The sequence below is a fragment of the Anabrus simplex genome, chromosome 3 (genome assembly GCF_040414725.1).
Source record: "Anabrus simplex isolate iqAnaSimp1 chromosome 3, ASM4041472v1, whole genome shotgun sequence".
Taxonomy (NCBI): Eukaryota; Metazoa; Arthropoda; class Insecta; order Orthoptera; family Tettigoniidae; genus Anabrus; species Anabrus simplex.
The window spans coordinates 230,935,160-230,948,136 of NC_090267.1; the positions used below are offsets into that span (position 1 = coordinate 230,935,160).

The 12,977-nt window shown below is 36.2% G+C and overlaps 1 protein-coding gene across 1 annotated transcript in view; it reads left to right on the forward strand.

Moving 5' to 3' along the window:
* Suv3 (Suv3 helicase) overlaps nucleotides 1-12,977 on the forward strand; it is a 133,564-nt gene that overhangs the window by 31,828 nt on the left and 88,759 nt on the right. Inside the window, exon 3 of the mRNA XM_067144300.2 lies at nucleotides 6,247-6,415. Within this exon, the coding sequence (XP_067000401.2) occupies nucleotides 6,247-6,415 (169 nt within the window). The remainder of the gene's footprint in view (nucleotides 1-6,246; nucleotides 6,416-12,977) is intronic.

The following is a 12,977-nucleotide window of genomic DNA, read 5'->3' on the forward strand; positions in this document are numbered from 1 at the left end:
GTCATTCACAGGTTCGAAATTATTATTATTATTATTATTATTATTATTATTATTATTATTATTATTATTATTATTATTATTATTGTGAATTAATTTCACGTGTTACACCACCATTAGCGATATTTATGGTTAATGCATGAGCTTTTACCATTTCGGTCTACTTTGGCACTAAGCAATTAATTTAGGATTTCCTTTGAATATTATTATTATTATTATTATTATTATTATTATTATTATTATTATTATTATTATTATTATTATTTATTATTATGGTAAATTTGTATTTTTATTTCCCATCTTTAGAACTTAGTCACATATGTTAACTTCCAAATATGAACCACCCAGATCCAATTTCACATCGGACGGGACATAATAACGGTATTTGAACCCGCAACCTTATTTTCGTACTGTCGTTAATTCATGGAGACCATGTCCTCCTAAGACAAATCTCAAATCCCATAACACCTTGCAGTTGGGCAACTACATCCTATCTCTGCAAGTGCTAAATTATTCTTTCCATTTTCGTTTTGAAGTCCGTTTTTTGGAACTCTTCAAACATTTAATTAATTAACCCTTGGTGCGTGGACTCTATTCTGCCACTCATAACACCGGTCTCAGCATACGACCTCAATGTCGGCCTTAAGATCCATCTATTTCTTCATCAACATCAGTACAATTCACTTTCATCTCGTGCCGGATTTCCGTCCCGCACGACTTCCGATCTCAAAAATGGGCTCAAACCACTCTGGGCTTTCAACCTATCGTGACCACCCTATACATGTGCCTCTATCACTTCTAAACAAATATTTATGATTATTATGGAGTCCAAAAAAATGTTAAATCAACAATGAAGGTTAAAATCCTATTTACTGTCCGAATCAAAATATTTACGCTACATGTTATCTCCACATTGAAATTACTTTAACTTGCAATTATTCCATCAACTTAGGCCCGTGCCATTATTCACAAAGCATTGCAATAAACACGCATTTACACTTTACCCATGTTCATTAATTACTCTGATACTTCTACTGATTTTTATGTTTCTGTCCACTGGCGAACTTCGCTGCACGAATAATCATCGATATTTACAGAGAATTCAATGGACTTCATTCCGTCCCACAAGAACAAAAATCACTCGGCAACCCTCTACCTCTGGATACTCTTACAACATGCCTTAATATCTATAAAGTTTCCGATAACGGAAACACAGTTGAGCACTTATAAAATGAATATTTATCTTATCTTTACGTGAAACGTGCTCCATATAATTTCAAACAATTCAAGCACTTGAATAAACAAATCAACCCTACTCTACTCTATTAAATAATCAAAATTATGATGAGTGCTTGATCTAATTATGTACATATTAATTTGTCCCTTTGTCTGTCTATCTTCGAATTTATACGAGCCAGAAACGGCTCGTTTCACAATCAAGTTACCATAATGAAGGAATATGATTTCCTCCCGCTAACGATAGCAATCTACAAATGTATGTCAATGGATACTCATCTCAGCCCATAGTTTGCTAAACTGGACGAGGAGCATAGCCCCCGTTCCAGCCTAGCCCTGCATTCTACTGGTTTTCATGGCTGCTTGAAGATGTAATCCAATGCACTTTTCAGATTTACACATATTAATTTTCAAGTTTTAAAATTTTAACATTTTAATAAATTTACACACACTAATATTAAACTGAAACTTTACACTTATGTCCCTTTATCTAGCCCGCTTAATGTAGATATACATTCTTCATTCCTTTCCCGGACACTAGGAACATGGGGTACCTCGGGATCCCCTTTTACAACGGCCCGGGTGCGCACTCGAATTCCCGTCGCGTGTTGGCGTAGCTGACCAGGTATCAGTTGATGATTGACTGTTTACTGGGTAAAATACTTCGAACACCCGTGATCGTTCTCACACCACGTACTCCCTAATTTATTTTGTAGAATCTCACACTCCTATCTGTAGGTTTTAATTTAATGAGTTCTGTAAATATTGGAACTCTTCCTGCTAGTAGACTGTTAAAGACTGTAACATGAACTTACTTAACGTCACAAATCACTCTGCCACGTAACATTCTTAACACTTCGAACACTACTGCACGAGTAAATACACACATGCTCCCTGGCGTAGAAACGGCACAGAATCTTCACAACTAAGTTACGCACCCCTGGCGTGGTAACAGCTCGAACACATTATCAGAAGTAAGTAAGTCCGTCTCCACGACCCTATATTTATATTCAACTCCCCTCTCCTCCGAGTTCACGGGAGGTCATCTTAGGACGCGCACCGATATCCTCATACGACTATTTGCGCCTTTGCCAGTGGCTTAAATATGGGATCCAATGATGTAATTATGTTCTCAAAGGCTCCATGCTAATTTTCAACTAATATCGTTCGCTGGTAATTGATATAATTGCGAATTTAGCTCTTGTATCCCGGCCTGGGATTTCGCGCTCTTTTGCAGCGTCCTTTGCCTGCAACCAATCAACGGATGGCATCCATGAATTCTCAGAATTACGCCAATCAATCTCCCTCATTTCGTGACTTTTAATAACTTTTATTACTTGGTTAGGCTTCTAAATTCCACCTTATTCCGAATTTATAACTCACTCCCTTCTATAAATTTAATCCATGGAGTTAATGTTGACGGTGCTTCTTACAATATGAAGTTGGCGTACCTACTACTGGTCTATGAATTTTACGATTGGTCCAAGCTAGCGCGGGGCAGAGAAGTTTCATATTTTTTTCTTCAAGTGCCAACCTTGCGCTCTGCTTCTGCTAGTAACTTGGAACTCCTTTGACATCTTTTCTCAGAATTTTGCACACGACTCTATACGCTGTTACCACTACCACTTTCGCTCAGGACGATGAATGTGTCCCCTAACTTGTCAACAATTCTCGCCTCTCTCTTTCCCCCTTCGTCACCATTTCTGAGAATTCTAATTCTGCTGTCTATTGTATTTCTTAATCTTAGTGGAGACAACAGTCTGTGGCAGGTTGCACAATACCATCTTGGCCTGTTCTGTACTTACTATATGTCAAGTAAGATATTCATGCTTCTGAAACTGAACTATATATACCTCAAGAATTAATTACAATTGAATGACACCTATCACACCCCCCACCAGGGCGCAGTATGCTGCTGGCTTAGTTTTTGTGTTCCAACCTGGCTGATATACATAAGCATTATTGCAGTTGAACCGTCCAATTTTAGTCTGTAAAACGGATAATCTATATATATAAAATAAGAGTTTTGTCTGTACATTGCTCAGAATTTGAAAATAATGGTATTTCTGTATTGGTCATGTCCATAGTAACAAGAAAATGCACTTTTTACTTTTCCGTAATTTCTGTCTGTCTGTCTGTCTGTCTGTATGTATGTATGTACACGCATCACGAGAAAACGGTTGAAGAGAATTTAATGAAAATCGGTATGTGAAGTCAGGGGATGAGCCTCTACAATCTAGGCTATAAATCATTTTACTCGCGCTGAGTGAAATGGTAGTTTAGGGGAAGGCCTAAAATTGAATTCCCAACTATATATGTTATTAGTGGTCTAATGAAAATCGGTATGTGAAGCCGGGGGATGAGCCTCTACAATCTAGGATATAAATAATTTTACTCACGCTGAGTGAAATGGTAGTTTAGGGGAAGGCCTAAAATTGAATTCTAAACTATTTATGTTATTAGTGGTCGTATTTTAAAGAAAATGGGTATGCAAAGTTGGGGAATAAGTTGCTGCAATCTAGGCTATCAATAATTGTATTCACACTGAGAAAAATGGTAGTTTAGGGGAAGGCCTAAAATATAATTCTCGAATATTGTTGTTATTAGTAGTCCTATCTTGATGAAAATCGGTATGCAAAGTCAGGAAATAAGTCGCTATAGTCTAGGTTGTAAATTATTTTATTCACGCTGAGTGAAATGGTAGTTTAGGGGAAGGCCTAAAATGTAATTCTCAAATATTTCTTATTAGAGGTGTAATCAATGAATGCTACATAACTAGGGTTATATAGTATTAAATTTCCTATTATTCATGTCTTATACATTGTTACCATACTGGCTATGATCACAAAGATATTCATAATTTTGGATTTTTGTTACTAAGTCCATATCAGTGCCGAGTAACCAGAAATGGGTAAACAGTATTTAATGAAAATCGGTATGTAAAGTCGGAGAATAAGAAACTACAGTTTATGGTATAAAATATTTTACAAATCACAGAGTCGAAAGAAAACGAAATGTGAAGGCCTACAGTATATAAAGCCCATAACATTGATCAACAATAACATTACATTGACCATTGTTTGTCGTGATGTGCTTTGTGTCATCTGTTGCCCTTCATCTCCGGTAGATAGGATTACTGCTGCGTACAGAGTATTTTTTATTTGATTTACGTCGCACCAACATAGATAGGTTTTATGGCGACGATGGGATAGGAAAGGGCTAGGAGTGCCTTAGGCCTTAATTAAGGTACAGGCCCAGCATTTGACTCAAAAGTGGGAAACCACGGAATACCATCATCAGCGCTGCCGACAATGGGGTTCGAATCCACTATCTCTCGGATGCAAGCTCACAGCTGCGCACCGCTAACCACACGGTCAACTCGCCCAGTCGTACAGAGTGTAACAGCCTGCCTGAATATTGATGGAAGTAGCTGGGGAGTTAGATAACTTTCTTCTTTAGCATGACATTCCCCTGGTTTATAAATTTTCTGATACTACTGGTACGTAACACACTGGATCATCATAACATTCGGGCTATTCAGTCCCTAATCTGAGGCACTGATTGGAATGAACAGTGTGCATATTTAGCGGAATAATGGCAGATGAGTGTTCCTGGCAATCTGCGGCCTGGTCATCCCAGCTCTGGAACTTTGGACTATTAGATTGGCACCGCAATCTAACCGCAGCACTGTTCGTTAAAAGTGATAAAACGTGCGGCTTTCCATTTGATCGAGTATTTTATATGATAGCATTGCTTTTAATCGCTACATTCATACTTATGTTTTTGTAATGACCTATGTTGATTTCAGGTTAAGAAAACCACAAAGTCAATCTTTCTGAGAATCCCATAGCGAAGCACAGGTACATCAGCTAGTACAAAACAAATTAAGGTTGAAAAGTGGTGACTAACATGCCAATACACTTTGAATGGTCAGAACTCTTTCATTTTTTTCCCTCTGACCAGTGTTTTAGAGAGGATGGTTTTCTAGTTTTACTTTCCCTTAAACAATAACCACCTCCACCCCTACCATCACCACCTTGGTATCATTTTCCCTATCCCACCTCCCTCAGTCAACTCTTGTTTTCCTCCAGTCCAGACAGTATTATGTTTGTGAGGTCTAGAGTATCTTTCATTTTTATGCCCCTCATGGTCTCTCCCTTTTGCTGTCTGATACCTTCATTCTTCTTAGTCTGGAACAGGTTAGTTTTAAGAGGAGATGGCTGTCTAGTTGAATTCCCCCTTTGTAGAGGAATCACCACCATCACACCTGTATTCACAACGTTTTGACTGACACTATGTTTATACCACCCACGGTACACATGAGGGAATGTGTACCGTGGGAATAGTTGTCTAGTTCTACTTCCTTTAAGACAATGATGTCCATCACATTGTCTCTTTTTTTACAATTTCCTTTATGTTGCTCTGACACGGATAGGTCTTATGGCAATTATGGAACACGAAAGGGCTAGGAGTGTGAAGGAATTGATCATGGTTTTGATCAAGGTACAGCCCCAGCTTTTGCCTGGTATTAAAATGGGAAACAACGGAAAAACCATCTTCAGGGTTGCCAACAGTGGGGTTTGGACCCACTATCTCCTGAATGCAAGTTGACAGCTACATGACCCAAACTGAACATCCACTCGCTCGGTCCATCACATTGTACGTTCTGTTATGTTAGTTTTGTTCTTTGGTTAAAGTCTCTTTGTGGCCTCTGCCAGTTTTAACTTTCATTAAGGGTTTTATACAGGTATGATTATCACTCCTTCCCAGTACTAGCTCCAGCCCTGCTCTATTCCTTCATCACCATAAGACTTCTCTGAGTCAGTGGGACGTACAAGATAAAGTGCCAAATGTCACACTAAAGGAGGATCACAGAGTACAGTCTGCAGTATATTGTTCTCTTGTGATTGTTTGCTCACTATTAAGTTTTCATAATTTCTTTTGCATGGCACAGTTAATTTTTTCATTGATATTAATATGATTATCGTGATATGTGTTTACTATGTGCTGAAGGTATCCTGAGGCTCGAGCACTCACAAGGAAGATAGTTTTCCATGCTGGACCTACAAATAGTGGCAAAACACACCATGCTCTGGAACGCTTTATGGATGCGAAGTCTGGAGTTTATTGTGGACCTCTCAAGTTGCTTGCCTCGGAAGTGTTCAACAAATCTAATTCTAGGGTGAGTTCTGTATTCTTACTTCTTTATGACCGTTATAGTGGATGTCAAATTTAAGTGTTTTTTCTTTGATATTCATACCAGCCTTCACTAGTCAGAATTTCACGGTGTTGCCCTGTCGGAAGGAGAACTATATCTCGTCACTACGATAATTAGAGCAAGTACTGCACTGGAAAAGTGATCAGCAGTGAATTTGCGTAAGGTATCGTCCTAGCATCGCATTCAGCTAGTATTGTTTAGGGAATCATAAAGCAGAGAGTGCCCACAACAATTGAAAGAGGACAGTACATTTTGACATCTCTGTTAGAAGACAGAATGAGTTTTGTCAAATGTTCGTGCCTGTAAAACATCTACATTATGTCCGGGGTTCGATGTTTATTTTTTACTTCACACAGTAGGTTTTCGGCATTTCCCTCAGGGCGCTATATAATCAGTGGGCTTTCAGACAGGAATCAAAATTTCTCTTTCTTAATACAAATCTAGTATTTTAGGCTGATTCCAGAAAATAGTCCACCCAAGTAGGAAAAAAGTAAAGTTGAAAATAAAACCGAATAATCTACTTTTATGATGGATAAAACCTGAAATTTTCTTAATTTTATATGTATTCATTTATCAATGTCTTTCAGTTCTTAATTGTGGTTAATTGAACCTTTATGTGCAGTCTAAATTCATTTGATATTTCTCAAAGGTTTTAGGAATTACTGTTTATTATGATGAAAAGGTATCAAAATTATTATGGTAAATATTAATTCTAATGCTCTTCCTCTTTGTAGTAAAGTACTTATTTAGGTTATTAACAGTTTATATAAAGTGTAATAAGGCGACAAATTTATTGCTATAGGCCATGTAAACACGCAACGAAAAAGGTATAAAAGTTTCTGTGGATGAACAGTACCTAGCTCAATGTGAATAAATTTTTTATGCAAAGCCAATACTGCACACCCTTTCAAGCTGTTATATTATTTGTTCAAAATTTCAAATGGCTTCATACGAAGCTGATAGTAAAATGCGTCATGTGTTTACGACGTTCTCGTGAGCACGTTCTCCGTCGCATGGAACCTTGTGTACAGGAATGCATTATGTGGATGCAACACGCTGCCCACAGGATTCAGTTTCGCATTACACTCACATGTAAAGGACGTATTTCAACTGAGGTGATTTTTAATAATGCCGCTTACGCACAAGGAACGTTGTAAACGGTATCGCGAGAAGAAAAATAATGAGGATTTTAAAAGAAAGAAAAGGGAAATGCATGCAAGGAGAAGAAGGAAGATGACACCTGCCCAGTTACGCGTACGCTGCCAACAGGTACGAGATTCTGTGAAGAAACACAGAGCTCAGAAGAAACTTCAGGGCTTATGAACAGTTACTTCCTGTACTACAAGTCCAACAACACAAGGATCAACATCGATTACAGAGCCGAGTATGCCAACGTCTGCTTATAAATGCAAACAAACATTGGGGAAAACTGTAGAGCGTTTGGAGCAGGCTTTACCAGTAGCCCGCGGAAGAAACAGGATTTCTGTAAAATATTTTCACCGCCTTGTCAATACTTATACATTTTATTTTATTTTATTACCATACATGTACATGTTTCGAGAGCCACCGCTCTCTTCTTCAGCAGTGCCAAACATTAATTGATCCTTGGACTATGGTACAATGGTATAATATAACAGGTATATATGAATTTTGAAAATTGTTATAACAATTTCTCTTAGTTTCCCTTTCCTATTTACTATGTCATTTGTTGCAGATTTTACTGGAAATTTCCTAACTAATGTAATCTATTAAATTAATCTCTATATGTTAATTTATGTCCTTATTTACATCTGAAAGAATAATTATTTCTTCTTGTCTAAATTTAACATTTACTTGTCATTTAGTGGAAATCCTTAAATAAATCAATTTGTAAAATAATAGATAACATCTATAAATAGTCTTTATCCTAAAATCGTAAAATCATAAATAATAAATATAAATTCGTAAAATAATAAATAACATCTATAAAATTAGTTATCCTTTAAAATGTTTCTGCTCTCTTCTTTCTTCTTAAAGTCTGCTATAATTTTCTAGACCTCTCATATCAGTATATCTTCTCTTAATCTCATCCAATTCTTCATTCCATCTAATTTATCAAAAAATTAAAATGATGCGATATTGGTCTGAACCCAAACAATATGTCCTCCTTCCTTCTTTGTTGTCAATCTGCTACTTTGCTACCGGTCACGCGATGACCATGCTGGTCGCTGTCATTGACAGCAGAGAGCAGAACATGTTTGTTTATTCAAACTACTACAAGAATACTTCGGTCAAGGTTAAATTTTGGCAACCAGTCGAGCTGAAGAGTTTGACGGTTAGGTTGAAGATTTGTTCTGCGCAAGAGCGACCAGGGCGGAAGCCTGCCTGGTATTCACTGTTCAGGTTATTAAGTATCATCTAGACGTTATTATACATAAATCTCAATTTGTATAGATGGTAAGACTCGTATATATGTTAAAAAGAAATATTCAAATGTAAACACGCGACACCTGGAATTGGCCTTTAATATTATTGAATATGACTATGTTCTCTAAGACCAGACCAGACCAGATGTTGTACATACATAAAGCCATGGTAGGTCTTGGGATTGCCTATTACTGTTTTGGTCCTAATATGAGGCAGGGAATTTTATGTTCACATTTTTGTGTTAAAATGTCATAAAACCCACAGACGTTATATTTGCGCAGCATATCATTAAAAAATTTGTATTATTTCCTACTTGTACTGGCTTGTGGAGTGAGCATATTTTCCAGCCGAGCTCACGGTCGTGAATAAGGGAAATTTCTGGTGTTTTGATTATATTTTTTTTGTTTCCAATTGGCTTGTGATTAGTGATGGGCAGAATTAAAAATAATGCATTCGAGAACTTTTGAGAATCGGTACTCACATTCAAAACCACATTCTCGAGTTCAATTTAACCTTTAAAAATCGATGTAGGCCTGATTTATGCAGTACAAGATTTTCATAAACTTACTACGGAGTGTATACCGGTGACCAAATTACAATATAAGATTTTAAAAAAGAAGGAATTTTGCATCATGTTGGGTGCTTTTGGATCCAGTGTGCTTTATTTTATTAAATTAGAGAATTTAAAAACTCTTGTGTTTGATTGTCGTTTGGCTTGGCATTATTAGATTTTTCGATGAGTTTGGCCAATCAAATTTGGTGACCTGGAAGAAGTTTTCATGAGAAACTGACAAAGTAATGTACCGTTTTCATCGTCCTAATTCCGGGATGAAGGTCGTCATACGAAGCTATAAGTTTGCCATGCACGGTAGTAATCGCGAAGATTACGTAATTGGGCCATACGTCACAAAGGAATGCACATATTAAATAAATTAGGCCATGATTTCGAAGTGTTTACATTTTACGAGCGTGTATATATTCAAGAAGGCCGTGCACGTGACGGCAAAGATATTTATTCGACAAATTAATGATGCCTAGATCACGGACCGAGACGGGGAATTGTCAAGGATCCATACGGCCGTGGTAAAATAATAGAAGGTTTTAATATTGTTAAAAGAAGAACAAGAAGCTGAACAATAAAAAAAATTCCGCAACGTAAAATCGAAATAAACTATCCTCACGAAATATAGTCAGTATTCGTCTGGACAGAAGGAAGATATTATACAAGTTACTTACTGGAGAGCTCGCGAAGTGAGAGAATATTCGCAAAACAGACATTCACAAAAGAATATCGTGAAGGGAGTTAGGAAATACCCTAACAGTAGTCGAAGTGGATATTCAAGTCCGTACAAGTAACCAAGTTAAATTTTACGAAGTATAAAGTGATTAGCCGTATAGAAAAGAGAATATTTACAGGAATAACTTGCAAAATTTAACTGTCAAGTTCTTACTAAAGATCAATATTGAAGTATTATTTTAAAACCTGACATTAATTACAAGCCTGAAATTTATTCTTGAGAGTATGGATATGAAACTAATGCATGGATTGGAAATATTTCTTTCTGTTATGATCGACCGCAACATCATGATGCAAGGCTAAACGGGACATGGAGCCGACTGTCTGACGGAAGCCGCCCAGCTGTTACTGCTATCCCGAATCCCGAGTCACAACCAAATGGGGACGTAGCAGAGGAAGATGCCGTTCGACGCAGTCCCTAGATGACAACATCCAGTCCGAGGCCGACCATCTAACGTCAGTAATCACAAGATAAGTTCCAAAGAGATATTTATTTTCTTGAAATTGATATGTAGTAAATTTGTAATGATATTATAGTGTATATTTGGTACGGTATTTAACCTAGTTCTTCGTGATAAAATCACAGACGTTATTATCTTCGAAATGAAATTGTCCATGTTGAGCTATTATTACTAGTAGGGGAATAGGTACTTCTTCCAGATTCTACAGTCTATGACATAATATAGGAATGCGTAAGGCAAAACCAGGAGAGATTTGGACTGTAATTTATAACTATTATGGGACGAAAACTTCATATTTTGAATGACGTAACCTTAAATATTCTTGAAGAAGATAGTTGATTTACGTATAACCTGAATATGTTTGCCGATTCGACGCAATGAAAAGTGAGTAGATATCAACTTATTTAATTTATATATGCATTTTATTATTAAGCTAGCATGTTTACGCGTATGATATATGAATTATAACCCAAAAGTGTACTATTATGGTAAAGTAATATGATGTTGGAATGATTTGCCGTCATGTTGGTGATGATATGTGTTTACATAGAGAATTTATGGTTTGATTGGCACATTAATGTGCAAACGTGTATAATTATTCGTCGTAATGTGTTTATGAGATTGAATTATATGATATGATGGTAATTAACGGTAGTAGATGGAGAGATAGATGTATTTATGAGTAGTTTTGACGGTAAATACGACGTAATATGAGCCGATGGTGATGATTACTATTCGCGGCAGAATAATAAAATGATTATGAATGGTATTTAGGGTTAATGGTACACGCGTACATTGCAAGACACCGCATATTTCATATAATTAGGTTACCTTACACTGTCTTCGGAAGAAATATCCAGGTAGGAAATATATGAAGGGAAACTTGTCGTCTTTATAATTAATTCATACCAACGTTGTTATAAATGTCATTGGAAGTTTGTTGTCAAGAATGAATTTTAATTCAATAATAATCCCATAATTCAAAACCTTTACTGCAATTACGTTTAGGAATTAACCAAATGCATGTCTACGGAATCAGGGATGCCTGATTAATAATTGCTAAACCCTAAAACATGTTTAGTACAATTTCTATTAGAAATACGATTATGATTGAACTTTGAACGATACCTACATTTATTTAAGGTGGTATTTGAGTATTTTTACCTAATGATACCGTCGAGGAGAACAATATTTTTCATTTTAAGGACAAAATATATTTGAAATAGCCATTTTTGGGCCAAAATAATTTGGAACTTACTTGTGATTACTAACGTTAAGACGCCAAAAAGAGTGAATAATGAAATAATGTTGATATGATAGTGACGAAAATAAGCATTTTTTTTTTTCTTCAAATCATTTTTATTAATTTTTTAATTACCAGTTGATTATGTATAAAAGTAACAAGAACTGCTGGACTTAAATTAAATAATGGTATTAAGAAATTTAATTAGGATTAGGGACTCAGACTTATTTTTCAACCAAAAGATTTCTTTATTATAGAAGAAGAAGAAGATAATTGATAATGATAAATATTATTTTCTTTTGTGATTCCGGAATCAAGAAATAAAATATAGATTTTCTAATTTGGAGGCTATTATTTTAGGAGATAGGCAGATATTATTAGGATTAGGTGATCTTGATTTAATTCATTAAAAAAAGAAAAAAAAAATTATTTAATTTTTTTTTTTCACTTATATTCGGATGACTGGACTTGGAAAACATAATAATGATTTTGGATAATGAATGGTATCGAGAATAATTTGTTGATGTTGAGATGTGGTGCCTCAGTTGACCTCACGTTAAAATAGTATTTTTTTTGAAAAAGTAATTTCATTATCCCTGAGAGGTGTCACCAGGCAAAGTTAGGATTACCATATCGTATATATTCCGATAGGAGAATTCTAAGTTACGATTCCGCTAGATTTCCTTGAGGCAATAACTGCGAATATAATGAATATTTAAAATGAACTTAGCCAACGACACTCAGCATCAAATTAATAGTGCACTCATCCATCAGATGATCTATTAGGATGATGGGAGATCGAGGGGAAAAATAGCCGGAGCAATTGTTACCCAAGTTAATGTTCATATTAAAAAAAATGATCGCCCAATATGGTGCAAGCATGAAACTACCCCTCAGGATGGTGCATATTAAAAATGGCGCCCAACTTCGGAGCAAAATTGAGGACACCCAGCCTAATTAAAAAAAATAATTCTTGGCCGTACAGGAATATTAAAAATAGTGCCCAACGGTGTAGCAAGACTGAGGACACCCAGGCCATATTAAAATGACGCATAACTTCGTAGCAAAACTGAGGATACTATTTAGGGCGCATATTAAGAATAAAATAACGCCAAACGT